This window comes from Patella vulgata, chromosome 3 (genome assembly GCF_932274485.2).
Source record: "Patella vulgata chromosome 3, xgPatVulg1.2, whole genome shotgun sequence".
Taxonomy (NCBI): Eukaryota; Metazoa; Mollusca; class Gastropoda; family Patellidae; genus Patella; species Patella vulgata.
In genome coordinates this window covers 57,819,336-57,844,819 of record NC_065881.2, presented here as the reverse complement: position 1 = coordinate 57,844,819, position 25,484 = coordinate 57,819,336, and the positions used below count along the sequence as shown (strand labels likewise).

General features: G+C 34.4%; 1 protein-coding gene and 1 long non-coding RNA gene across 4 annotated transcripts in view; one reads left to right on the top strand and one right to left on the bottom strand.

Annotated features, from left to right (window-relative positions):
- Positions 1 to 421: 421 nt before the first annotated feature.
- On the bottom strand, positions 422 to 11,222 carry LOC126816595 (uncharacterized). Its single transcript, XR_007678446.1, has 3 exons — positions 11,064 to 11,222; positions 8,818 to 9,236; positions 422 to 7,043 (listed from the first exon to the last, which is right to left on the bottom strand). It is a non-coding gene; the product is annotated as an uncharacterized LOC126816595 (long non-coding RNA).
- Positions 11,223 to 13,573: 2,351 nt separating this feature from the next.
- The window catches only part of LOC126816534 (leucine-rich repeat and coiled-coil domain-containing protein 1), a 298,988-nt gene continuing 287,077 nt past the window's right edge, over positions 13,574 to 25,484 (top strand). For 2 of the 3 annotated variants that reach the window (XM_050543169.2, XM_050543168.2), the window contains exons 1-5: positions 13,680 to 13,762; positions 18,064 to 18,392; positions 21,333 to 21,550; positions 22,458 to 22,565; positions 23,653 to 23,702. In XM_050543169.2, the coding sequence (XP_050399126.1) occupies positions 18,106 to 18,392; positions 21,333 to 21,550; positions 22,458 to 22,565; positions 23,653 to 23,702 (663 nt within the window). In that variant the 5' untranslated portion in view covers positions 13,680 to 13,762; positions 18,064 to 18,105. Of the gene's footprint in view, positions 13,763 to 18,063; positions 18,393 to 21,332; positions 21,551 to 22,457; positions 22,566 to 23,652; positions 23,703 to 25,484 lie in introns of all 3 variants that reach the window. The other variant, XM_050543172.2, reaches the window with a different exon arrangement.

The following is a 25,484-nucleotide window of genomic DNA, read 5'->3' as shown; positions in this document are numbered from 1 at the left end:
AGGGCCATAACTCTAGATGTAATTAACGGAAATTTGCTGAAATTCAATAGACTCTGTTTCACAAAGTTAAGGATTGTTCATTTTACTAATTTAAACGATATATATAAATTTCATACAGATCGGTTGATAACTTTTGTCGTTATCATTCACAAGGTACAACAAAGTGAAACAAGGGCCATAACTCACGGCGTAATTAACAAAATTGCTGAAATTCAATAGGCTTTTTCGTTTCACTAATGTAAATGATCCATATAAATTTCATCCAGATTGGATGATAACTGTTGTCATTAGAGCACTCACAAGATTCAACAAAGTGAAACAAGGGCCATAACTTTTGGAGTTAGAGCGTTCACAAGAAATTGTGGACGAAGGCAATATACGTCCAAATTTCCATGTGGACGTATAAAAAAGAATTACACAATTTATGATAAATAGATTTTATTACTATAAAATATAAGCCCCTATTATAAAAATCCAAAAATAGATTATGGTTTAAAGAAAACAAAACAACAATAATAATAACGATAAACAAAACCACAATAAAACAAAAATAAAACGTTAGTGATGGGCTAACATATGTAGATAAAATCAAGCAATAAATTTATTTCTACATTTCCAATTCAAGAACATCAGAAAAAATAGAAATTAGAAATTTTCTAAAGACATATTGAGGGACTTCTCATATCTGTCCTTAATTTTACTCACACTTGTCAAGTTTACTGAATAAACCACCAACAAACAAATATATATACTGTTTATACTGTACCAACAATAATATGGCATTGGAAGTTATTTTTGCATTTTTTAATATTTCTTCATTAGTTTAAAAAACAAAGATATCAAAAGAAATACTTGTTTACACGGGCAAGATACGGATCGCAAATGTGAATCAAATAACTGGGAATTACCAAAATTTTGCTAGTATTCATGCCTTGAACTTTTTACCCTGGCAAGATATTGATAACTAAACCAATTTAGCTACTAATATTAATAATAATAATAAAAAAAAAAAAAAAAATTGTTTTTCAAGTATAAAATGAACCTTGAGTAACAAAACAACTTACAAATTTTACAAAACTACTGGTAAGCCTCTAACAAATTTATTCTTAAATAAATATGGTGAAAATAAACTATATAGCAGGATAGTAAAATATATTAATGTGTATTTTTCTTTCTCAATGAAACTGTACACAGGGAAATAATTCTTGTGAATGTGAATTTTCTTCCCACTGACAAATTCTGGAATGTCAATAAAAGTTATACAAAACTGTTTGCACATTGCAAATATCAATTTGTGTGCTCATAAATATTACAATGTTCTGAACATCGCAAATGTGAATCAAAATTCTGCTTCTATTCATTCACTGACCCATTTGGAAAATTTTGAAAATAAACTAACAAGGATATATAATCTCATTGAGGATACAAAACATTACTATGTAATAATATAATAATATTTCTACACATATTAAATATTGTGCAAAAAGGGTGTAATATAAATTCTATAAAGACAAAATTATTATAGTATTTTATTATAACAAATGTAAATACACAGTGTTTTAAAAACATGTCAGTAAACTATATAAAAAAACAAAACAATTTGATTTTTAGCACTTATTAATGCCAGTATGTGATAGTATTATAGTAAATCTAAAACATGATACAAATTATCAAAATTTTCTGATTTTACATTTAGCTCCTGAACAATAGAATAGTACCAAGATTTGGCAATTCTTTGTAGCAAGAATGAATTGGTATTTTCAGCAGACCTGGCTACAAGAACAAACCTAAAAACAATGACTTGTTGATATGTTGGATTTAAGCTACGACTGGAGTCCTTTAGTTTCATCTTACAAATTTATTTTGTTTATTAATGCCTGTAACATCTTAAAAAAATAATCATACCCATCCCTATGTAGCAACATTTGCATAATGCCAAATATCACTGATGAAATTAATCTAGCAGTGTGTTTCCACCAACTTTGATGGTTCATTACACATAGCAATCTATGCATTTTTTCGGTTTTGGAATTCAAATTACCAGCGGTTGCCAGGCAAGATACGCCCACATTTTTGCAAGAGATGAAAGGAGAACAACCTTAAAAAAAAAAGCGATTTTTTGTACAAACAAGGGCCATTATCCAGGCAGTTATGGTCTGAAATGCGCGAAAACCGAAAGGGACTGAGATATTTGGGATATAAAGATATAGTTTAATTTTCATCAAAATTGGATAAAAATTGTGACTTCTTGAGGGTCCAAAACCTTTGTATCACATACAAGGAGTACAAGGAGCGGTCATTTTGTCAGGCAGTTTCGTTCCAATTATCACAAAATTTGAACACATTAGGGTGTAACGATCATACATTTAAACGCTTTTTTTAAAATCAGATAAAAATTATGACCTTGAGAGGGTCCACAAGCCAAAAACATGATTTTTTGTACAATCAGGGGGCATAATCCAGAAAGTTACGTTCGGATATGTGCGATTATCGAAAAGAAGCAAGATCTTTGTGATATAAACATAAATTTAAAAAGTTTCATCAAAATCAGATCAAAATTGTGAGCTCTAGAGGGTCCACAACCTTGATATATTTACATTATAAAGGGGTTGCCATTTCGTTTGGCAGTTTTGGTCCAATTTTCACAAAATTCGACCTCAACCAACATTACAGTGTAACGGTGATATATTCTAACATATTTTTTTTAATCGGATAATAATTGTGACCTCTAGATGGAGCACAAGCTAAAAACTTGATTTATCGTACAATCAGGGGCCATAATACAGGAAGTTACGAATGGATATGCGCAAATATCAAAACGCACCAAGATCTTTGGATTATAAACATGCATTGCAAGTTTCATCAAAATCAGATGAAAATTGTGACCTCTAGATTGTCAACAAGCTAAAAACATGATTTTTCAAACAATCAGGGGCTATAATCCATGAAGTTATAGTCCGATACATGCCAATATCGAGAGGAACCAAGATTTTTGAAAGATAGACCTATATTTTAAGTTTCGACAAATGTGACCTGTGGACAGACGCTACGACATAATAAACTAGAGCGTCCACAAGATTTTTTGAAGTGATCAAGGGCCATAACTCTGGCAGTAATTATCGGATAGGCTTCTTTGTCTCATGGCCTTAAACACTGTATAAATTTAAAGTCAATCGGATATTAACTTTAGCCTTTAGAGCGTCCACAATTGCTGGACGCCGGACGGGACGGACAGGGTCGACGACAATATACGACCACATTTCAATGTGGGCGCATAAAAACTACACAGAAAATAAAGTACGAGATAATTTAACTCGCGAAGAGAGGAAAGCCTTATCAAGTTTGAAGCATGACCCTAATATTATCATTGGTAAAGCTGATAAAGGCGGTGGTATTGTCATCTGGAATAAAGAAGACTATGTTAAAGAATGTATGAAACATCTAGAAGATAACTCTGTGTATGAGAAAGTCAGTGGAGACAATTCAAGCGAGATTCATGGACAATTGACAAAATTAGTGACTGGCCTTAAAATTCCGGAAAATGAACGGAAAGCTATCTTAGACAGACCTGTTGATAAACCAGCCCATTTCTACATTTTAGGAAAAGTTCATAAAGTTACTAATCCTATAGATATACAACAAGGAAGACCCATATGTAGCCAAGTTACAGCACCTACATGTACTCGTAAAGCTTCTTCTTGGCTTGACTGGAAATTACAACTGTGGCACCGCTTTACCGCCCTGAATTAGTTAAACATGCATTATGCAAGAGCAAAATCTGCTTATTACAAGTCTTTCTTCAGGCCTGAAATGTTATCTAAATTATCAATTAGACATTAATTAACTTATCCAGACCGTAATAAACTCTCGATGTCAAGGCTAGCCTTCGATGTTGGCTGGATTAGATTCTTATATGCCGCTAACGGCCGTTGATAATTAAATCAGAAAAAGTGGATAATCGAGACTATGCTGTTTATATTAATGATTTTAGTAATGATGACCGAGACTATGCAAAAATTTCACCCGCTTCTTTCTCGGCATATAGTAGATCAATTTGACTGAAATTTTCAGCAAATTACCTTTACACTACCGGGGTATCTAGTTTTTAACTATTATAGCGAGAACTGCCATCTCTTTATCTTATCTCCCATAATGTATCTTTAAAGACACCACTCAATTCCTTCAAAAGATAGAAGCTATAAACAGTGAATCTATTCCTAAGAATGGTAAGCTTATGACTCTTTGATGTTATCAGTTTATATCCAAATATTGTTATTTCTGAAGGTTTAGAAGCACTGCAACATGCATTACGTGAAACTAAAATTGTGACTAATGAAGATTCAGAATCAATTCTACAAATAGCAGATTTTGTTCTTCACAACAATGAATTTGAATTTTCTGGTATGTTTTTAGACAGATATCGGGAACTGCCATGGAAACTCTGTTTGCTGTGACATATGCTAACACTTATATGTCATACTGGATGAAAACCTATTATGAACCATTACCTAATAAACCAGATATTTCATACAGATTCATCGATGATATTTGGGCTTTATCTTCACTCCCACTAAAAGAATGTAATAATTTTGTTTCAAAATTAAACCAACAACATTCAAAGATCAAATTTACTGTAGATATAATTAGTAACTCAGTTAATTTCATAGATGTAAAAGTTGTCAAAGAAAAAGAAGGTTAGAGACAAATCTATATTCCAAGAAAACAGATTGCCATCATTATCTTCCTCGATCAAGTTGTCATCCCAAACACACCTTTAACGCTATCCCTTACAGTGGTGCTCTACGTATAAAATGGATTTGTAGTAAAGATAGCTGGACAAATCAAACCTAAAAAATTTTGGATCCTATCTTAAACAATCCGGATATCCGAAGAAAATTATTCTAAAGGCATTTAAACGAGCAGATCAGAAGACCAGGACTGAATTATTGACCTATCAATCCAAGACTGATACTACATGTAATGTGAACATTATTCCATGGACAACTACCTTTGACCATCGACAACCTCACCTTCACTAAATGATTAAAGTTTAGAGACTTTCAACTGTGCCAGTTCTTATGTTGTATATTGTTTAACATGTAAAACCTGTAGTATGCAATATGTAGGAAAACCATTATTCCATTCAGCACTCGACTTAATAAGCACAGAAGTAACATAAAGCTTAAAAAACATGCCCATTCCGACCATGTAGCCTCCCATTGTAATATACCTGGTCAGGATTTCGTGTGTACCATAGTACAAAAAATTCCTGATAAAGATCAGAAAAAATTGAACACAGCAGAAAGTCTATGGATTCATACATGTAGACTTGATTCAGTTTGGCCTGACGGTTTAAATGAGTTAAATCCAGGGGGTTTCAAAATCATTCATAATCATGCATAATTTTTCCTTACTTGTAAAACTTTACCTAAGTTTTAGTTAAGCTAACCTTTCATGTTATGTATCTAATTTTATGACGTCATCATTCCCACCATGTCATAACTTCCTATGATGTCATAACTGACTTCCAGTCATTTTGTATTAGTTCTTTATCCCTGAAGAAGTTAGTATTTTTACTGATGAAACGTTGGATAAAACAATGTTTTTTTGATATTGTATTCTATTAATTAATATCAACTTATCTGAATATCAAATGCATCATTTTTGAGTCAAAATTGATCCCATCAAACCGTCTGTATTTGGTTTGTGTTTCCTGTTTCTATTGATTGGAAGTTTCACATGAAAATGTGGGCGTATAAAAATGTCTACCTAGCAAATGCTTGACTACTTCAATTTAAAAGTAACACAATGTAATTGGCCACAGTTTAATTTAAATTCTTAAACATACATTATGCAAGAGCTAAATCTGCCTATTGCAGGTCTTTCTTTAGGCCTGAAATGTTATCTTAATTATTAATTAGACATTAATTAACTTATCCAGACCATAATCAACTCTCGATGGCATCGCTAGCCTGAGATCGTAAGTGGATTGTGAGCCGATTTACTGCATAACTTTCCTTCTCGATTTAACGATTAAATGGATAATCTAGATTATGCTGTTTATCGTACTGACTTTAGTAATGATGACCGAGGCGAGGCAGAACTTTCATTCACTTAGTGGTTCATAGTGGATCAATTTGAATGAAATTTTCAGCAAATTGCTTTTACGTTATCTAGTTTTTAATTATTATTCATAGTGAGAACTGCCAACTCGTTATCGAATCTCCCATAATGTATCTTTAAGCTAGTCATAAAACTTTTCACATATTTTATAGATTATAAATAAGGTTTTATGTATTAGGACAGCATAAAGCAATCAGGTCAATAATTAGGATTTTAGAAATAGATAATAGGCAATTGCTACCTTTTTAACATAATTGTCTCACCCCCTTCTTCATGTGAACAGATCGAAGTTCTCACTAGTCACTAGCTACATAAATTTGCCGAAAATGTAAATTTGCTTTTGCAGGACAGAAATAACGGTTGGTTATGTGGACTAAAAATGAGAACATATTGCAAATCCAACTTAAAAACAGACATCAAATCATGAAAAACTAGGTTACTTTTTGTAAATACAAGAACTGAATTGAAAAGATTTTAGCTGTGTTCAAAGCTGGGAAGTGGATATATGTATACATATTTTGAGAAACAAGATCTTCTGATTTTTACTTCAGAAACAGTATTGTGTTTTGTAATACATATGGTGGAGCCAGTAGTGAAGTATTTGCTAATATCTTTTTAATGTACAAAAAGTATTGATTAAAAGTTCATAATTTAAACTTACAACATGCAAATTTCACTTATTTAAGTTCTAACAAAGAAATGCTTATCACAAACTTAAACCTGCATCATTTATTCTACTTTTTAATACATCGAAAAGTTGGAAAAAAGCAGACCATACAGTATTTGATTTCTACCACCAAAAGTCATTATTTGTATTAAAAGATCTTGAAGCTCCATCTCGAATAGCCTCTTCGTAAGATGGTGGAGGATCTTCATCATATAATGGTGGTGATTCTACATAAGAATGTAGTTGAATATTTCTGGAATAACAATAGCAGGTATTAAATTAAAAACAATAATAATACATACAAAACATTATGTATTGGGCCATATTTCAGTGTATGGGCCCCGGGAAAGTAATGGTAGTAATGTGAGTCAATTTGTTCTTGGATCATAACTAAATCTGGCCCAAGATAGCCATCACACCATTTCTGAAAGCAGACATGAATACATGTATCTATCTAGAAATCATAGTAAATCTTATGTCCCTCAGTTAGTCAGTCAGTCAATTATTAGTATGGAACATCTGAAATCTGATTAAATACTGATTTTTGTTTTGTTTCGTTTTTTATACTTTTAATGGCCTGCACTACGTGAAGATCTGACCGGTTGTAGTGGAGGGTCATGTAAGGGGTAATATGTGTGGCTTTTGACCCTATGACGTCAGATGTTTGATTAACCAATCAGCGTTGATGTTTCTAGTGGGATAGCCACAGTTCTGTGCACCGCACGCCAAGAACTTGCCGTAACAGACCGTTTCATTGGCTAATCCCTCACATCAACTAGAACAAGGGTTATATAACAATTCTTCCAGATTCTAGTGTAGTAAAGACAAATAAAACAAAATATTGAACTTTTAAAAAAACAATCGAAATAGGATCTGTATTTTAATCAGATTGATTAAATTTGAATCAGACATAACTTTCTGGATTATGGCCTCTGGCAAAATGTGGGTGTACCGTATCTTGCTTGGCAACTGCTGGTATTAAATTTCTTGCAAACTTTCTCATAATCGAGCGAACAAGCCGCCATATTGTTGTGAATGTATATGTAAACAATCAGGCTAAGAAGACTGGTTTGTAAGCTGATTGGTTCGTAGCATCAAGCTAGATCAAGGACAGATAATTTGAATATGTGAATACCCCATGGATGAATCCAGGGGAGTAAAATGGAATGAGACCAGTGGGGATACCGAGAATAAGCTATCAGTAAAAGCATACTTTCGTGGTTTGGGGACCAAAGCCACGAAAAATGTTTTGCATAATTTCTACTTTCAGTCAAGAAACTACATGGTAAACTCGTACATTCTTCAAATTAAAGTTATCGAAAGTCATGTAATGTCATAATAAAGACGGGGGGGTTGGATGGCTGAATGGTTAGCGTGCACGCGCTGTATCATACAGTCTGTCATTGAGTCGACTGGCGTGGTTACGAATCCCCGGTTGTACATGTACGTGGCAAGGAGTAGGGTCGCCTGTCCAACCTCGTGGGTTTTCTCCGGGTCCTCCGGTTTCCTCCTACGCGCAAGCGAATTATTGAAATAAAATTAAACCATATGTTAGTCCCGAAATGACCTAGTTTGTGTCGAGTGGACGTTAAACCCCATCTCTCTCTCTCTCTCTCTCATAATAAAGACTGTTTTCAGTGAGTTAATTTTCTAGATGTGTATTCAGCAACTTGGTTGGCTTTAAAATTGTAATAACAGTGCAAAGCTAACATTACATAGTTATGTTATTCATGTAGCTTCTTCTTGCAGTAGTGGCCAAGTGAGTAAGATGCTGGCCAACTAATCAGGAGGTTGGGGTTTGATCCCGATGTTGGTCAAGAAAGTCCAGAAACTTTCCAGCATGGTTTCCCTCTTGTCAGTGTTCCAGAACGGAGGGCCTGGCAAAGACAGTGTCTAGTCAGTTGGAAAGTACGAAAAACCAAGGTCCCTTGTACAGGTTTGAGTGCATGTAAAAGAACCTCTGACTGTTGGAATAGATAAGAGTAGGCAGTCGTAGCACTGCTGTCCAGGCAAAAGCTTATACTTACAAATCATTTAGAATTTCTTCAATTTGACTTCCTGATGAAGATATGGTCAAGCTATCTGTGGTGCTGCTTGAAGTTGAACTAAATGTTTGTGTACCACACCCATGATTGTTTAATTCTGTATTAAGGAATGACTCTGGCTGCGCAAACTGATGCAAATGATTTTCTAACCAGCAGTCTTGGGAGAAATTTTCAACACCATCACGCAAAAAAGAAATATAATTCACATTAGGCAAACATTTTGGTCTAAAACTACCAAAGCTAAAATGGCTGATGTCCACATTTTGGCCAGTGAATAATGCGAAATTATTATCATATGTTACACTGTTTGTGGGCCGCCAAAATCTCTGTACCATTCGACGCCAGAAACCCATTATTGGTATTTCTTTATCATCATAATGCCAATCACATGAAGATTAAATCTATAAGTAAAATAAATATAAAAAGCTTAAAGATACATTATGTAAGATTTAGATTATTATATGCGTTACGACCCATTTGTGTCAATTTCTAGGTTCAAAATATTAGCAATTTAGCTGCTTTAAGTTACTCTTCTTCATTTAATGACATTCAATTGAATTGTGACTGAATGACTGAAATGCGGTACTGCCACTCATACTGGAGAGCCATATATATTGGCTCGCTTAGTCGCTAGCAAATGCCAAATAGGTGGCGTGTTCAATCACTGCATTGGCCGAGTGTGGTACTGCCTGATGCCGGTATCAAACTATTTGTACAATCGTCTCGTTATGACAGGAACCAACCGGAAGTAAATAACACCGGTTAGATTAGTTACTTTAGAAACGAATTGTATCGACTTAAAGTAGCTAAGTCCGTAACTCAATATCATTCAAAATCTTCGACATTGAAAACACAATTTTTTTGCAATTTAAATCAGCATTGGTGTTGTGAGCTTACCTGGAAAAGATGGGCTTCTGATATCCAATATTTAAGACAAAATAAACATTTCACCATTGGTACACGAATGTACCATAATCATAATGCGTTTCAGCGCCATTTGTAACAAGGTGCTCAAAGAATGAGACTAGACATATTCCACAAGTCATGTCCAACGGTGATAACATATTCTTATTTGGAGAGCATGCGCAATAAATAATATCGGTGTTGACTGGAATAACCAGACGCTAGAAACTGACTTGCGTCTGAGACTTCTGGCGTATTTCGCCGAACATAACTGATGACAATTCACAGTAAAACAGACACGATTGAATGTAAAACAGTTTACATAAATTCATATTACATTACTGTATGTGTTGCGACTCATTTGTGGCAATTTCTAGGTCTAAAATATTTGGGACCTAGAAATTCACAAAAGTGGGTCGCAACGCATATAATACTGTAATATGAATTTATATAAACTGATTTACATTCAATGGTTTCCGTTTTTACTCCAATTTCAAATCAGTTATGTTCGGCGAAATAAGTCAGCAATCTCAATCGAGTGCAAATTTCTAGCGTCTAGTTATTCTAGTCTACATAACTCCATTTGATTTGGTGCAATGTGTCTAGCCTCGTCCCTCGAGTCTCTCAATACAACTGGGGCTGAAGCGCATTATGGTACCGGGCCCGTATCTAGACACCATTAAGCGGGGGGGCATTACCTTTCGGTAGGGGGGCGAACATTTTGAGGAAATTTTCGGAAAGGTCATTCTAACAGACTGTTGTAATCATCATGCTATGTAGTTACCTAGGTGTCTAATAAGCATTTTAAAATAAGTAGACTATTCAAACAAACAAAAAAAACGTGATTTTTTAAATTTATTTAAAACTATTTTAGATTAGTACCAAAAAAATGGTTTATAAAGTAATGAGATACCATGGGATTATGCGCATAGTCGCCAGAATTATACCTCCTCCTGCTTAGGGAAGTGTATTTTTTTTTAGGTTAATATAAGGAACTGTGTATACTTTAATGATTGTTAGCAATTTCTGAGCGCCCCCCTGTAGATACGGGCCCGTATCATACACGATTCGTGTACCAATGTTAAAAAAATTATTTTATCTTAAATATCGGATATCAGAAGCTCATCTTTTCCCGGTAAGTTTACATCATCAATGTTGATTTAAATTGACCAATAATTCGTGTTTTCGATGTCGAAGATTTTGGAGGATTTTGAGTTACGGACTTAGATCTAGGTCCTTTAAGTAAGTTACTGCCGCATAAGAAACAACTTATTAAATAAGGCTTTCCCCTCATCTAGGTTCCAAGGCTATTTTGGAATCCTTACCTTCTATTTTTCACCATGATTCTTCTTTGATCGCCAAAAGGAATCATTTCTTGCCACATCCAACACAAATTTATAAAAATCCAACACTATTTTCATGTAGAATTGTGCGATACAAAAACACAAACAACTTTCATTTGAATTGGTCCGCCATATTATCAAACTCACTCTCAGCCAATATTCCAAATTTAGGAATGGAATTTTACCGTAAACGAATATTCTAGGCCTGCGACCAAAATTTCTAGCGTGAAGTTCCGCTACAGGGTCCTCCCAAATAAACAAACTATACATTTTTGGAAAGCTTATAACACCAGGAACACAAATCCAGCCAAGCAAAAAGTCTGCACTAACTTGATTTAGGGCCAGATGAAAATTGTGATAATTGTCAAGTAAATGCTATATTTATACATGTACTAATAATTGTGAGGTTGACATAAAATTAAATATTGACGAAAACAGCCGATGCCTTCATCCTATGCAAGGAATATGCTGTTGGTTAAATTTTGATTTAAAGCAAAATGCAGAAAACATAATGGACAGGGAAACATACAGAATTTCGGAAATCCATTAACGGTAATAGAGAGTTGTCTCCCTTTCTGTCAAATGTCTGCAATTTGTAACAGTACTGCAGGTACGTGTTGACTGCTGATGCTGTATGACCTACAACAAAACCATGTGTGAGCACGACTGCTGACCACAATTAATTATGAGCCGATATCCATGAAACTTACAGAAACTTAATAATATCTCAGAGTAGCCAAAATTTCGACCACTTCCGGTTAGCAGTTTCCGAGATATCAGGTCACCACACATTTCATGTGGCACGGCTACAGACCGCAATTACCAACGGATTTCAATAAAACTTGCAGATTATAATCACATTAATAATATCTCAGAGTAAACAACGTTACGGCCACTTTTGGTTAGCGGTTTCCGAGATATCAGGTTAGCACACATTTCATGTTGCACGACTGCAGACTAAAATTATCAACCGATATCCAGGAAACTTACAGAATATGATAACATTAATAATATCTCAGAGTAGCCAAAATTTAGACCACTTCCGGTTAGTGGTTTCCGAGATATCAGCTAGGTTACCACACATTTCATGTGGCACGGCTACATACTGCAATTACCAACCGATTTCAATGAAACTTGTAGATTATAATTACATTATTAATATCTCAGAGCAGGCAAAGTTTCGGCCACTTCCGGTTAGCAGTTTCCAAGATATCAGTTTACCACACATTTCATACGTGGCACGACTGCAGACTACACTTATCAACCGATATCCATGAAGCTTACAGAATATGATAACATTAGTAATATCTCCGAGTAGCCAAAATGTTGACCACTTCCGGTTAGTGGTTTCCGAGATATCAGGTTACCACACGTTTCATGTGGCACGACTGCAGACCGCAATTATGAAGCGATATCCACGACACTTAGAGAATATTATGATGAAATTAATAATATCTCAGAGTAGCCAAAATTTCGACCACTTCCGGTAAATGGTTTCCGAGATATCAAATTACCACACATTTCATGAGGCACTACTGCAGACCGCAAATATTAACCGATTTCAATGAAACTTGCAGATTATAAAGTAGGCAAAGTTTCGGCCACTTCCGGTTAGCGGTTTCCGAGATATCAGGTTACCACGTACATATTGCATTGGCACGGCTACAGACCGCAATTACCAACCGATTTCAATGACACTTGCAGATTATGATTACAACAATAAGATCTCAGAATAGGCAAATATTCGACCACTTCCGGTTAGCAATTTTCGAGATATCAAGTTACCACACAATTCATTTGGCACTGCTATACAGACCGCAATTACCAACCGATTTCAATGAAACTTGCGGATTATGGTTACATTAATAATATCCCAGAGTAGGCAAAGTTTCCGCCACTTTGCGGTAACCGAAAGCGGTTTCCGAGGTATCAGGTTACCACACATTTCATTTAATTGGCACGATCTGCAGACCGCAATTATCAACCAATATCCATAAAACTTACAGAATCTGATAACTTTAATAATATCACAGACAGTAGCCAAAATTTCAACCACTTCCGCAAAGCGCTTTCCGAAATTTTAGGTTACCCCACATTTCATCATCTTCGCAAAGTAGAGAGCAGTCAGTCGCAACAATTCGTTACTATAAGTAAATATGATTGTCTTAAAATGTTATTTTCTAATATACAGGTAACAATTATTTTCGTGAAAATTAGGTTTTTGTTGGCGCTAGAAATATGTTTGCTAACTTCGTTTCGAATCCGGGTGCTGAAATAAGCTTTAAAAAAACCAACAAAAATGTTTTGTTGTATTGAGTATTGACCCCTGCATTTACGACTAAATCTATTTGTTAAGGCCAGCTCAATTTTCGTCAAGGTCGTTGAGATGTTAGGGCACGTGATTGTTGGCGAGATTGCAGGTTAGGGTTAGGGTAAGCATTAGGGCTAGGTCCGGGGTTAGGGTTGGGATTAGCGCTAGCACTGATTACATCTTGCGACCCTCGACCAAACTTCATAGATATAGATCCTGGCTTTCACGACATCCGCTCTCTAGTATTTCGGTTATCCAGTCTTTATAATTGCCTTACATCTATCATACTAAGAAAACGAGCCTACATTTTACCGTAAAGCGGCAAGTATAAACACGCTCAGAAAAATGTTTTGGTCAATTAATATTAAAGGTTAGTCTTATTTTTCTGAATTAATATTGAAATGACTGTTGTAAATACGTTTTTCTTATGATAGCTTATTATAACGTACATGTACTTCCAGGCAAGGCGACGGGATAACAGGATAAATACCTCTAGATTTACTCTCACTGACTGAAGGTATCGCTCGAGTCCCTTAGACTTTAGAGTTTAGAGATCAGTCATGATTATATTACTAATATATTATTAGCCTAACTATTACTATTAGCTTCGTGAATCAACGGTATTGACTGAGCTTAATAAACCATTTCATATTTGTATGCAGAACAACGATTGATTATTGTTATTATTTAATTGTGAATTAAGGTTTGTTATCTATTCATTTTCAGAGATTTTGGTCTCCCTTCATATCATGACATATGCCATGATATGGCCTCGAGGTTTTGGACTCGAGCAGGTGACATTTTGGTTTGGGTAGGTGACGTTTCGGGCTCGGGTAGGTGACGTTTCGGACTCGGAAATAAGTTGAAAGGAAAGGTTGAACACAACTCAACTGTCAGATCAATTTATAATAAGACAAAAACAATTTTATAAAAGTAACATGCAGGTAAAATTTACCGCTTGCCATCACATGTGGAGTTGTGGACCACGCACCGTAAAGACCTTAAAGTTACAATTTCATATTTTTAAGTTATATTTTAAAATTGTATTAAAATAAAGCCCTAAAATAGATGGTATCTATAAACAGCCCTACCTTCTTAAGGCCGTGTTGAATTGATTCCTTGTTTCTCCTGCCACCACTCTGGCAATCATGTGCGGTAGTGCGGTAAACACAACACAAAGTGGGTTTCAAAACACAAAGTGGTCTGGCATAATACCTATGTAGTCTGATGGTTGTGTACCATTTTTAATAATATTATAAATAATCTAGTTATATTATTGGTTAGAATAAAAACACAGATAATATTTATTTAATTAAATAAATTTAATAACAAACTAAAATTTGGTAACAAGTGGCTTCTTTGTTTAACTTTTTTAAAAAATGAAATAACCATATTTTGATATAAATTTTCCGTATTCTTGTGTTACAATACAATGGAAACATTCCAGTTAGACGAAATTTGATTCGCTTGTTGAGTTATAGATGGTTTCGACAAAATCATCGAACGTGAAAGTGCTGGGAATACACACACCAAAGTCGAGTCGAGATAAGTAAATTCGCGTACCGGTCGGCCTAATTTATTGATGTTCAAGGAAATAATAGTGGTCCCGTTTGTTCGTTAATTTATTGATGTTCAAGGAAATAATAGTGGTTCCGTTCGTTCGTTCGTTCGTTAAACTCCAGAAACGAACGAACGGGACCACTATTATTTCCTTGAACATCAATAAATTAGGCCGACCGGTACGCGAATTTACCTATGTCCCGGCATACCTCACCATTTTGTAAGGCGTGCGTTATTTATTACACAAGATATGATTGGGTAATACTTGAATAATAATGACATGTGTTATAATTTTAGCCAATGAAAAAATTGATTATTCAGGTTCCCGGTTGAATATTAGCGACTGTCTTACAGTTTATAATATGCTTTCTCATTAGCCGAAATGACTGCTACACGCGCCATTTTGCGGAATTCATCCAATCATATACAGTGTAACTTATTCCATAGTATGCGGGCCCCTACATGTGTATTATCAACCGGATCCATTCACTTGATTTGATATTTGTTTATTCGGTGCAATGCCTATTTTCTGTCTTGTCCGCAGGTTTATCTTGTAGATTTTTGTTTTGCGTGTAGTGCGGCCCCCCTGCACTTACTTATTTAGTTCGTAACGAGGAATAAACAACGAGAATTGACTTCTGATGTTTGGTAGAATTTTTTTTAGATGTTATTAACGTAATTTTTTGAATATTTTTTTTTGTGTTAAAAACGTAAGCGCACGATTTTCGGGGTCCTCGACCTAAGCGCGCGGGCGAGGAGAAACAAGGAATCAATTCAACACGGCCTAAAGAATAATCCTATTAATCCTATAATTCCTTATTGCCAGTTGAGAAATTGGCAAAAATATCATTTTCAACATCAAATTCAAACGTTTGAAGATAGCTATTCCATGGTGGGGAATAGGAAAACAAGGGAGGTAATTGTGTTATTATTTCCGGTGTGAAGAATGTTAAGTGTGAGAAAGATAACCTATGATCGTATAATAGTGAGTTGACAACCTATTGAGCAAAAGACATAGAAATAATTATGTTTTGACTTTCTTAGAAAATATGAAATAGTAACTTTAAGGAACGGCAAAATTTCCAAACGAAAAGAATGAATGTTTTATTTCTTTATGTCTGTAATATGTATATATAAAAAAAGTAGCTGATGAATTTATTAGAAATAGGCCAATTCAGAGAGAGAGAGAGAGAATTGGGGTTTAACGTCCACTCGACACAAACTAGGTCATTTCGGGACTAACATATGGTTTAATTTTATTTCAATAATTCGCTTGCGCGTAGGGGTCTTTAGCAGTGGGAGGAAACCGAAGGACCTGATACAGCGCGTACACGCTAACAATTCAGCCATCCAACCCCCCAGGCCAATTCAAAACACGAAAGAAAATATATGGTGTTTAGAAGGCTCCACCAAACGATAAAATATTAGTTGCACTTACGGTTCTTTATCATCATTTCCCGTAAAAGTAATATATTTTTTAAAAAAATAATATGCTGTTGTATTTATTTCAAAATGACACAAAAACTAAAGTAAATATTTACACGACATGCACTGTTTTTACAAGTCCCTATAAAGCATAAAGCAAATATGTGTTATATCAAATTGATTACAATTTGAAATTGACACAGAAAGTGACGTCATTTTGTCAAAAACTGTATTTCTATCCTTTAAAATAATATTTTTTCAAGTACATGTAATTATTATGAAAATTTTAACTTTCAGTTTTTCAATCAACAGATAAATAAAAAGAATACGGTCATATACATTGTACATAGATATCACAAAATCATTTCTTAACTTGTTCAGTTACGATTTCATAAAACTAATTAACATTTTCATAACCACTGGAAGTAATATCCTTTTGGCAAAAACTGTATTCTTATTCTTAGCCTCCAAAACAAATATTTGTTTGAACTTGAAGTAACCAATATTCATTATTCGTATAAAATTATGATATTTGATTTCAATGGACAAATAGTATGAATCAATACGATCATAATATAGATATCCAAAAAGTGTTTCTAACATCTTCCCTTGATGAGTAATAACCAATTTTGTCAGGATCACTTTTTAAGATTTTTCGCATATTGATAAAGTTTTATTAAGAGCTGATTCTGTTCAAATTTTAATCAATTTTCTGTCACGCAAATAACAATCGAAGTGGTTATTTCTGTAATCCAATTTAAATATTTTGTTGATAACGGAAGTAATGTCATTGTGCCGAGTCTTCGTTCTATAAATGGAACTGATATTGCTGGATTTATTGGCTAATTCTGTGTCCATTTTCTTACACGTTTGCAATCCTCGAGTGGAAATCTGTTTAACGTTTCCAGTGCTATGAGAAGTCAGATCAGTTCAAGGGTAACGTAGCGCTGGTGAAACCCGTCATTACTGCATTAGTAAAGAAATTAAGTTTGCCAGGTGAAACTAAAGGCACCCAATCGTAGCTAAAAACAAGCACATCAGTATATCTCAACGTTTTTACATGTAGCTACGTTCTCGTGGCTAATACTCTTGGTACTCAACAGTCAGACTCTCCTGTCAGATGGACATGTCTGGTGTATGTGGAATAAAAAAGAATTATTGATGTCATATTATAGACCGGAGGCTCAGTGCGGGAGGGGGGGGGAAGTGTCCATCAAATGGGCACAAAAACCAGACCCAACTTTTCTAGAGTAAAATTTTACGTAGAATACGATGCCGAGTGGTAATCAGTACGCCGTTGGGGCATTTTTCGAGATATTCGTGGTCAAAGGTCAAATGAGGTCATTTACACTGAAAATGAATTTGCAGGCTGGTGTTCAGCCATGAAACTATTCAATTGTTTATCACACAACTAGTTTCATTATGTACAGCATTTTTTCGTGATGCAAGAAAGGCTGCGCATTCACTTTCAGTGCAAATGACCTAATTTGACCTTTGACACCGAATATCTCGAAAACGCTCCCAAGGGCGTACTGGTTACCACTCTGCATCGTATTCTACGCAAAATTTTACTCTAGAAAAATTGGGTCTGGTTTTGTTGCCCATTTGATGGACACCCCTCCACACTGAGCCTTCAGAGTATTATGCAATGAATTTAAATCATTTTTTATATTTATTCATATCTAGATTTGATGATTTAATCAAGTGGATTTTACAACCCCAAAAACTATGGCAACGTCTTCATTAGATTTATCATCAACAGAGTTATCGCTAATTGATTGTGGTGTATCTGGTCTACTTGATCTTCCTCTCCAAAGTCATTTGCTGAGTCTCAATCTACATAGCAACTATATACAAAGATTGGAAAACCTAAACCGTCTTACATTGCTTCGTCATTTGGATTTATCCTCTAACCAAATAACCAAAATTGAAGGTCTTGATTCTCTGAAATCTTTAAGAACATTAAACTTGTCATGCAATTTAATTTGTGTTGTTGAAGGATTGTTTCAATTGAGGTATGTAAGCCTACATGTACATGCTTTGTTATTTTTTGAGATCACTGAGAGAACAAAGTAAAACTTTTACATGTATAAAGACCTACATGTACAATGTATTTTCTGAATGTTCAATGTAAAATAATTTTATACACCCACATTTTCATCTGGACGTATATTGTAGTTGCCCCTGTTCGTGCGTCCATCAGTGTATCTGTCTGTCAGTGTATTCGTCTGCCCATTCACATTTTGTTTGTTTTTTAAGCTTTATATTTCTTCTGTGCTTATTAACCTGGCCATTCCCCCCATGTAGCCCCCCATTTTAATATACCTGGTCATGATTTCATTGTGTACCATAGTACAAAAAATTCCTGATAAAGATCAGGAAAAGTTGAACACGGCAGAAAGTCTGTGAATTCATAGACTTGATTCAGTTTTGCCTAACGATTTAAATGTGTTAAATCCAGGAGGTTTCAAAATCATTCATAATCATGCATAATTTTCATTACTTGTAAATTTTTATCTTTATTATAATCTAACCTTTCATGTTATGTATCTAACTCCATAATGTCATCATTCCTATGATGTCATAACTTCCTGTGATGTCATTTACTGACTTCCAGTCATTTTGTATTTAATTTTTCATCCCTCAAGAAGTTAGTATTTTTAGTGACGAAACATTGGATAAAACAATGTTTTTTTTTAAATTTTTAGTGACGACACGTTGGATAAAACGATGTTTTTTTAATATTGTATTCTATTAATTATTTTTATATCACATTTTCATGTGGACGTATATTGTTGTCTGTCCGTCCACAATTTGTTTGTGGACACTCTACAGGTCACAATTTTTATCCGATTTTGACGAAACTTGAAATATAGGTCTATCTCCCAAAGATCTAGGTTTCTTTCGATATTGGAATGTATCAGACCATGACTTCATGGATTATGGCCCCTGATTGTACGAAAAATCACATTTTTAGCTTGTGGACACTCTAGAGGTCACAATTTTCATCTGATTTTGATGAAACTTGTAATGCATGTTTATAACCCAATTATCTTGGTTCCTGTCGATATTTATAGAAATCGTACTGTAACTTCCTGAATTATGCGCCCTGGTTATCTGATTTAAAAAAACGTTCGCATATATCACCGTTACACCGTAATATTAGTTGAGTTTGAATTTACGCAAATAGTGTAAACATCTGGTATATCAAGGTTGTGGGCACAATTTTGATCTGATTTTGATGAAACATGAAATTCATGTTTATAACACAAAGATCTTGGTTCCTTTCAATATTTGCACATATCGGATCGTAAATTCCAGAATTATGGCCCCCGATTGTACGAAAAATCACGTTTTTAGCTTGTGATCCCTCTAGAAGTTACAATTATTATCCGATATGAAAAACCATTCGAATATATCACCGTTACACCGTAATGTTGGTTGAAATCAATTTCGTGAAAATCGGACCAAAACTTCGGGACAAAATGGCCGCCTCTCTTACGCAAATAGTGTAAACATCAGGTATATCAAGGTTGTGGACCCTCTAGAGGTCACAATTTTGATCTAATTTTGATGGAACTTTTGATATTCGCGCATATCGGATTGTAACTTCCTGAATTATGGCCCCTTTTTAGCTTGTGGTTCCTGTAGAGGTCACAATTTTTATCTGATTTAATGAATTAATGAAAACGTGTGAATATATCAACGTTACACACTAAGATCTGGGTTCCTTTCGATAATCGCGCATATCCTAACGTAACTTCCTGATTTCGGAAAATGTGGACATATCTTGCCTGGCAGCCGTTGGTTATTCAATTTTAATGAAACTTGAAATGTATGAAATCACTTAACTTACTGGATTATGGTCCCTGATTGTTCGAAAAATCACGTTTTTAGCATGTGGAACCTCTAAAGGTCACAATATTAATCTGATTTAAAAAACCGTTTACATATATATCACCGTTACAAACTAATGACGCAAGCGAATTATTGAAATAAAATTAAACCATATGTTAGTCCCGAAATGACCTAGTTTGTGTCGAGTGGACGTTAAACCCCATTTCTCTCTCTCTCTTACAAACTAATGATGGTTGAGTTGGAATTGTCTGATAATTGGAATGAAACTGCTTGACAAAATGGCTGATACTTGTACGCAGATAGTGTAAAAGTATGTAATACCATGGTTGTGGACCCTCTAGAAGTCACATTTTTTATCCGATCTTAATGAAACTTAAATATATTTTTATATCGGACCATAACTTCCTGGATTATGGCCCCTGATTGTACAAAAAATCACATTTTTTGTTAGCTTGTTCTCTGTCCATCTCTTGCAAAATTTGGCCGTATCTTGCCTAGCAACTGCTTGTTAAGATACATGTAGATACAAAAGTATAAGACCATGCCATTAGTTTGCAAAGTTTTGAAGGAAATGCATTGATTGCAAGTGTAAAAAAGACACATTGTCTACACTGTCATCGGCCTACCAAAATAAAACTAATAGATTAGTAATTACACACATTGTCATTGACGTCACCTACTTGTAATTATTAACTTTGATCACAGAAGGAATCCTATTGATATTCAGTGTCTGATCCATCAATGTTACTTGTACACATATGTGGAGTTATTGGCCTTGCCATCACAACCTTGAACACACTCTTTAGAGAGTTATTGATTATTTTTTCCAAACTTGCTGAGATTAGATAGGTACATGTAGTCATAAGGAGGAGGCCAGTTTATGTGGAGTTAATGCCCTTGTCTGTGATTATTCAGGATCATGCTTTGATTTTCACTTTACCGGTATACCTGTAGCATCAAAGATAATTGGATACATAAAACACATACCTGATGTCAGTGGCAAATAGCTCATGTTTACACCTGCCTGCAGAAACATGTCATTATAGAGCTACATTTAATTGGTAATAGGGTAAGCAGTTGAAAATTTAATTTTTCAGGTCATTGGTGAAATTAAACTTGAGTTTTAATCAGATTGATGATGTCAGCGGTTTTAAGTTCATTTCTGGTTCAGGTTTTAAATTAGCACACATAGAACTACATGGTAACAGAATCCGTTCTGCTGTTAGATTTGCTCATAGTTTAAGTCAGTGTTCTAATCTACAAGATCTTGTTTTATCACAAGAAGGCTCTAGTAATCCAGTATGTCATCAAACAGGTTAGATATTTCTCCTTGTAATATTGATGTGTTGTCGGGAATTCGAAAAGCAATAAGTAATATTTTTGTTCACCTTTTTGGATTAAAGATCAGAACTGTTAGTGATACAAAAAATTTTCAGATCAAAACATATCCTGTTGTTGGGCATGTTGAAGGAATTTAGGAACAAACTACAATGCAGAAAGGATCGCTGCTCAGAAGAAATACTATAGAAACAACAAAAACATTTTTATGTTTCCACATGTCAGTGTGCGTCTGTAATTTGGTCACCAATAATTGGCTCGTTAATGCAATAGAGGCTACATGGTCAGTCTATATTTCGCTTTAAAGTAACTATGTCTCTAACTCAATATCATCCAAAATCTTCGACATTGAAAACACAATTTATTTGTCGGTTTGAATCAACATTTATGTTGTGATCTTACCAGGAAAAGTTGGCCTTCTGATATCCAATATTTAAGACAAAATAAACATTTTACAATTGGTACACGAATCGTGTACCATAATGCGTTTCAGCACTATTTGTAATAATAGAATCGAAAACAAGGCTAGGCATATTCCACAAGTCATGTCAAACGGTGATGCTATATTCTTATCTGGAGAGCAAGCCCAATAAATAATATTGGCGTAGACTGGAATAACCAGATGCTAGAGATTGAAATTCGATTGAGAATACTGGCGTATTTCGCCGAACCTAACTGATTAAAAATTACAGTAAAAACAGAAACGTTTGAATTTAAATCAATTTATATACATTCATATTACATTATTGTATGCGTTGCGACCCATTTGTGTCAATTTCTACATCCCAAATATTAGCGACTTAGCTCCTTTAAGTTTAAAATTATAGCTTATTGATAATGTGTTGTAATTTGTTTATTATTATACTCTAATTTGATATTTTCAGGCTATAGAAGTGATCTACTGTCTCGTTTACCACAGTTGAAATCATTAGATGGGCGTGATAAGTATGGACATATATCTGTTACTAAGGACATCATTGAAGATATACCAGGTGAAAATTGTTATCATTTTAGTTTAAAAATTTATTGAAACAAAAACAAGGGAGGACGTTTAAGTGCATGTAAAAGCCAAAACTTTTATTCAATTCTTTCAGAAAGCAGTAATATTGGGAGCCTATTAAATGTTAAGAGTATGAAATACTCCAGTCTTTTATGTGTTTCCAAAGCTCTTATTGTTAAAATAGGTACCGGGTACATGTACTATTTATTCTTCTAAACCTGATATTTGCTCTTCAATTGAATGATACAACAAAGGCCTTTTCAACACCGTCATTCTTCTGTAGCTTGTTCCTTGGTATCATTTAAAATTGTTTGAAATTAGAACACTGAGGTAATTTAACTATAGAATGGATTCTAATAATTAACATACAGAGTTGATTGGCAATTTGATTAAAATGATATCCTTTTTTGCTTGATTTTAATGATTTTGATTTTTAACATGGCAAGAGATCTAAAACATGTATATATATATATTCAGAACAGATGTTGTTCAAGATTGGAGTGAGGTTATGATAAGTTGATAATAAGGTCTTGGTATGATACTGATAGGAAGCATTGCGTTTTGACTGGATGTTCACATTGTGGAGTCTACACCAGGAAAGCTGTATCAAAATTTTCTTGTCAGGCATTTTTGGTTGGGTCACCAGAAGTTCAACTACAAAGATTGTTTATGTTATTGTTATGTAGCATATCATAAGGCAGTGATAATATTGAGTCTGATAAAAAAAAAAAAAATGAGTATAAAACGTAAATCTGTGGTTGATTATTGACTTGTGTGTTAACTTTTAACAAATACAAGAATTCAGATTTGTATATTTTTATACGCCCACATTTTCATGTAGAGGTCACAATTTGTATCCAATTTGTTTTAAACTTGAAACATATCTTTATATCCCAAAAATCTCAGTCCCTTTTGATATTTGCACATTTCAGGTCATAACTTTCTGGATTATTGCCCCTGATTGTACAAAAAATCGCGTTTGTTTTTAGCTTGTTCTCTATCCATCTCTTGCAAAATGTGGGCGTATCCTGCCTGTCAGCCGCTGGTTTAAAATAATGGTGGATTTTATATTTTTTTAGGTTTAGACGAATATATAGAATACCTGGATTCCACATCAACAACTGACACAGTAAGTGTTTGAAGAGTTCATTTGAAAATATAGATAAATATTTCTGTAAACAAATTAGATTATTTGAAATTTTTATACACTATTTGATTTGCGTTTAGAATGAATGATATTTTATGACAATGAGACATGCACTGAAGGTCCAAGTGTAAAATCTGGGTCAGTTTTGTTTTACAGATATTTGCACTACATTGTATTCTATCATCACAAGACTGTCATAATTCACCTTAAAATACAGATGTGACGTCATCCTTTGATGTTGGCGTACCATTATTTCAAATAATGGTACAGGCAAATTGCCAATGGACAGTACACTTCGAGCGGAAGTACTAAATTTCCCCGAGGTCCGACCTGGGCGGAAATGAAAAATCGCGGACGTCAGTTAATCAATCCGCTCTGGCCACGCTCAAAATTCCGCTCTAAATTTCCTCCACGAATTTAAATAAACCCCCGACTTCCGCAATTATTTTAAACCGCCGCCCACCGCAAAATTTTAAAAACAACTTTAACAACAAATTGTTACCATGTCGTATTCTTGTAAACAATACTTTTATTCTGAATTGTCAGTAAAGTAATCATTATCCAAAATAGTTGACCTCATTATTAAAGAACAATTACAATTGGGATGCGACCGATCTGGATTTTCACACAAAATAGGTGCCGTTATCATGGCTAAATTACGAACGGGCTACGATGAATAGCACCCCCACCCCCACCCCCTACAATATACATCATGTATTACCAGTAGGTTACAAGGGATTCTATTAATTTTATTTACGATAAAACTCGGATTGAAAAAATGTGGATAATTCAATTTTTGAATCGGTACAGACTTAAAGGTTGGCGTATGCACCGTGTGAAAAAAAATACTTAATCATCATATTCACAGTTGACATATTTTGTTAAAATCATTCGTTGAACCGGTGGTGATATTTTTTTTAATTTGGCACAAAAATCATCCCTTATATCGCACCGTGCCCCTTTAACTAATGCATGCTTTTTTGTTAGGCAATTTCCTTTGTACTCTTTGATGTGTTCTCTTTGATGTGAGTAATTGTCGCCTCAGTTACTATTAATAATCTAAATTCTGTCCGGACAAGATTCCATTCATAAGAACTTGTTGTTAGGTGTTTTGGTGCAAGTGTCTTCGATATGTTCACGTAAAAAATGAAAATTAATATTTGTTTCTGTGATAATTATTGGAAACCGAACAGGATTATTATTTAGGATATTTATCGTCTACTGTATAAATACCGTAGGCAGTTTGTACGTTCAAATAAAAAAGAAATATATTAAAGAGATGAAGGGACTATTTAAGACACAATATTTTTAAGTCATTTGCTGTCAACTGAAACGATTTGACATGTTGATCTGTTTTGCAATGTGCAAAATGGGGAATCTGTATCTTAAAGTCAAATACGAAACTGAAATAAGTAAACAGTCTTCCAGCTTCTATCCAATACATGACATTTAATTTTGGGGACATAAAATATATATTGAACGTTGGTTGCCGAATCGTCATTTTAATTGAATTATTGTTAAACTAAATATCGAGGAGAAAATATACGGACATTTTAGGAAATGAATGCAATTCATTGGTACACTTAAGTTATTTTTCAAAACGCAATTTGAAAAGAGTGTTAAGAATATATGAATTACCGGTGAACTAAAACGAATAATATACTCATGATATTGTCCCTTGTGACAATATGGACTAAATTACTCTGACTATTTTGAATCACTGTGGACCATAATCCGCCGCAAATTTTATGTTTCCATCGACTA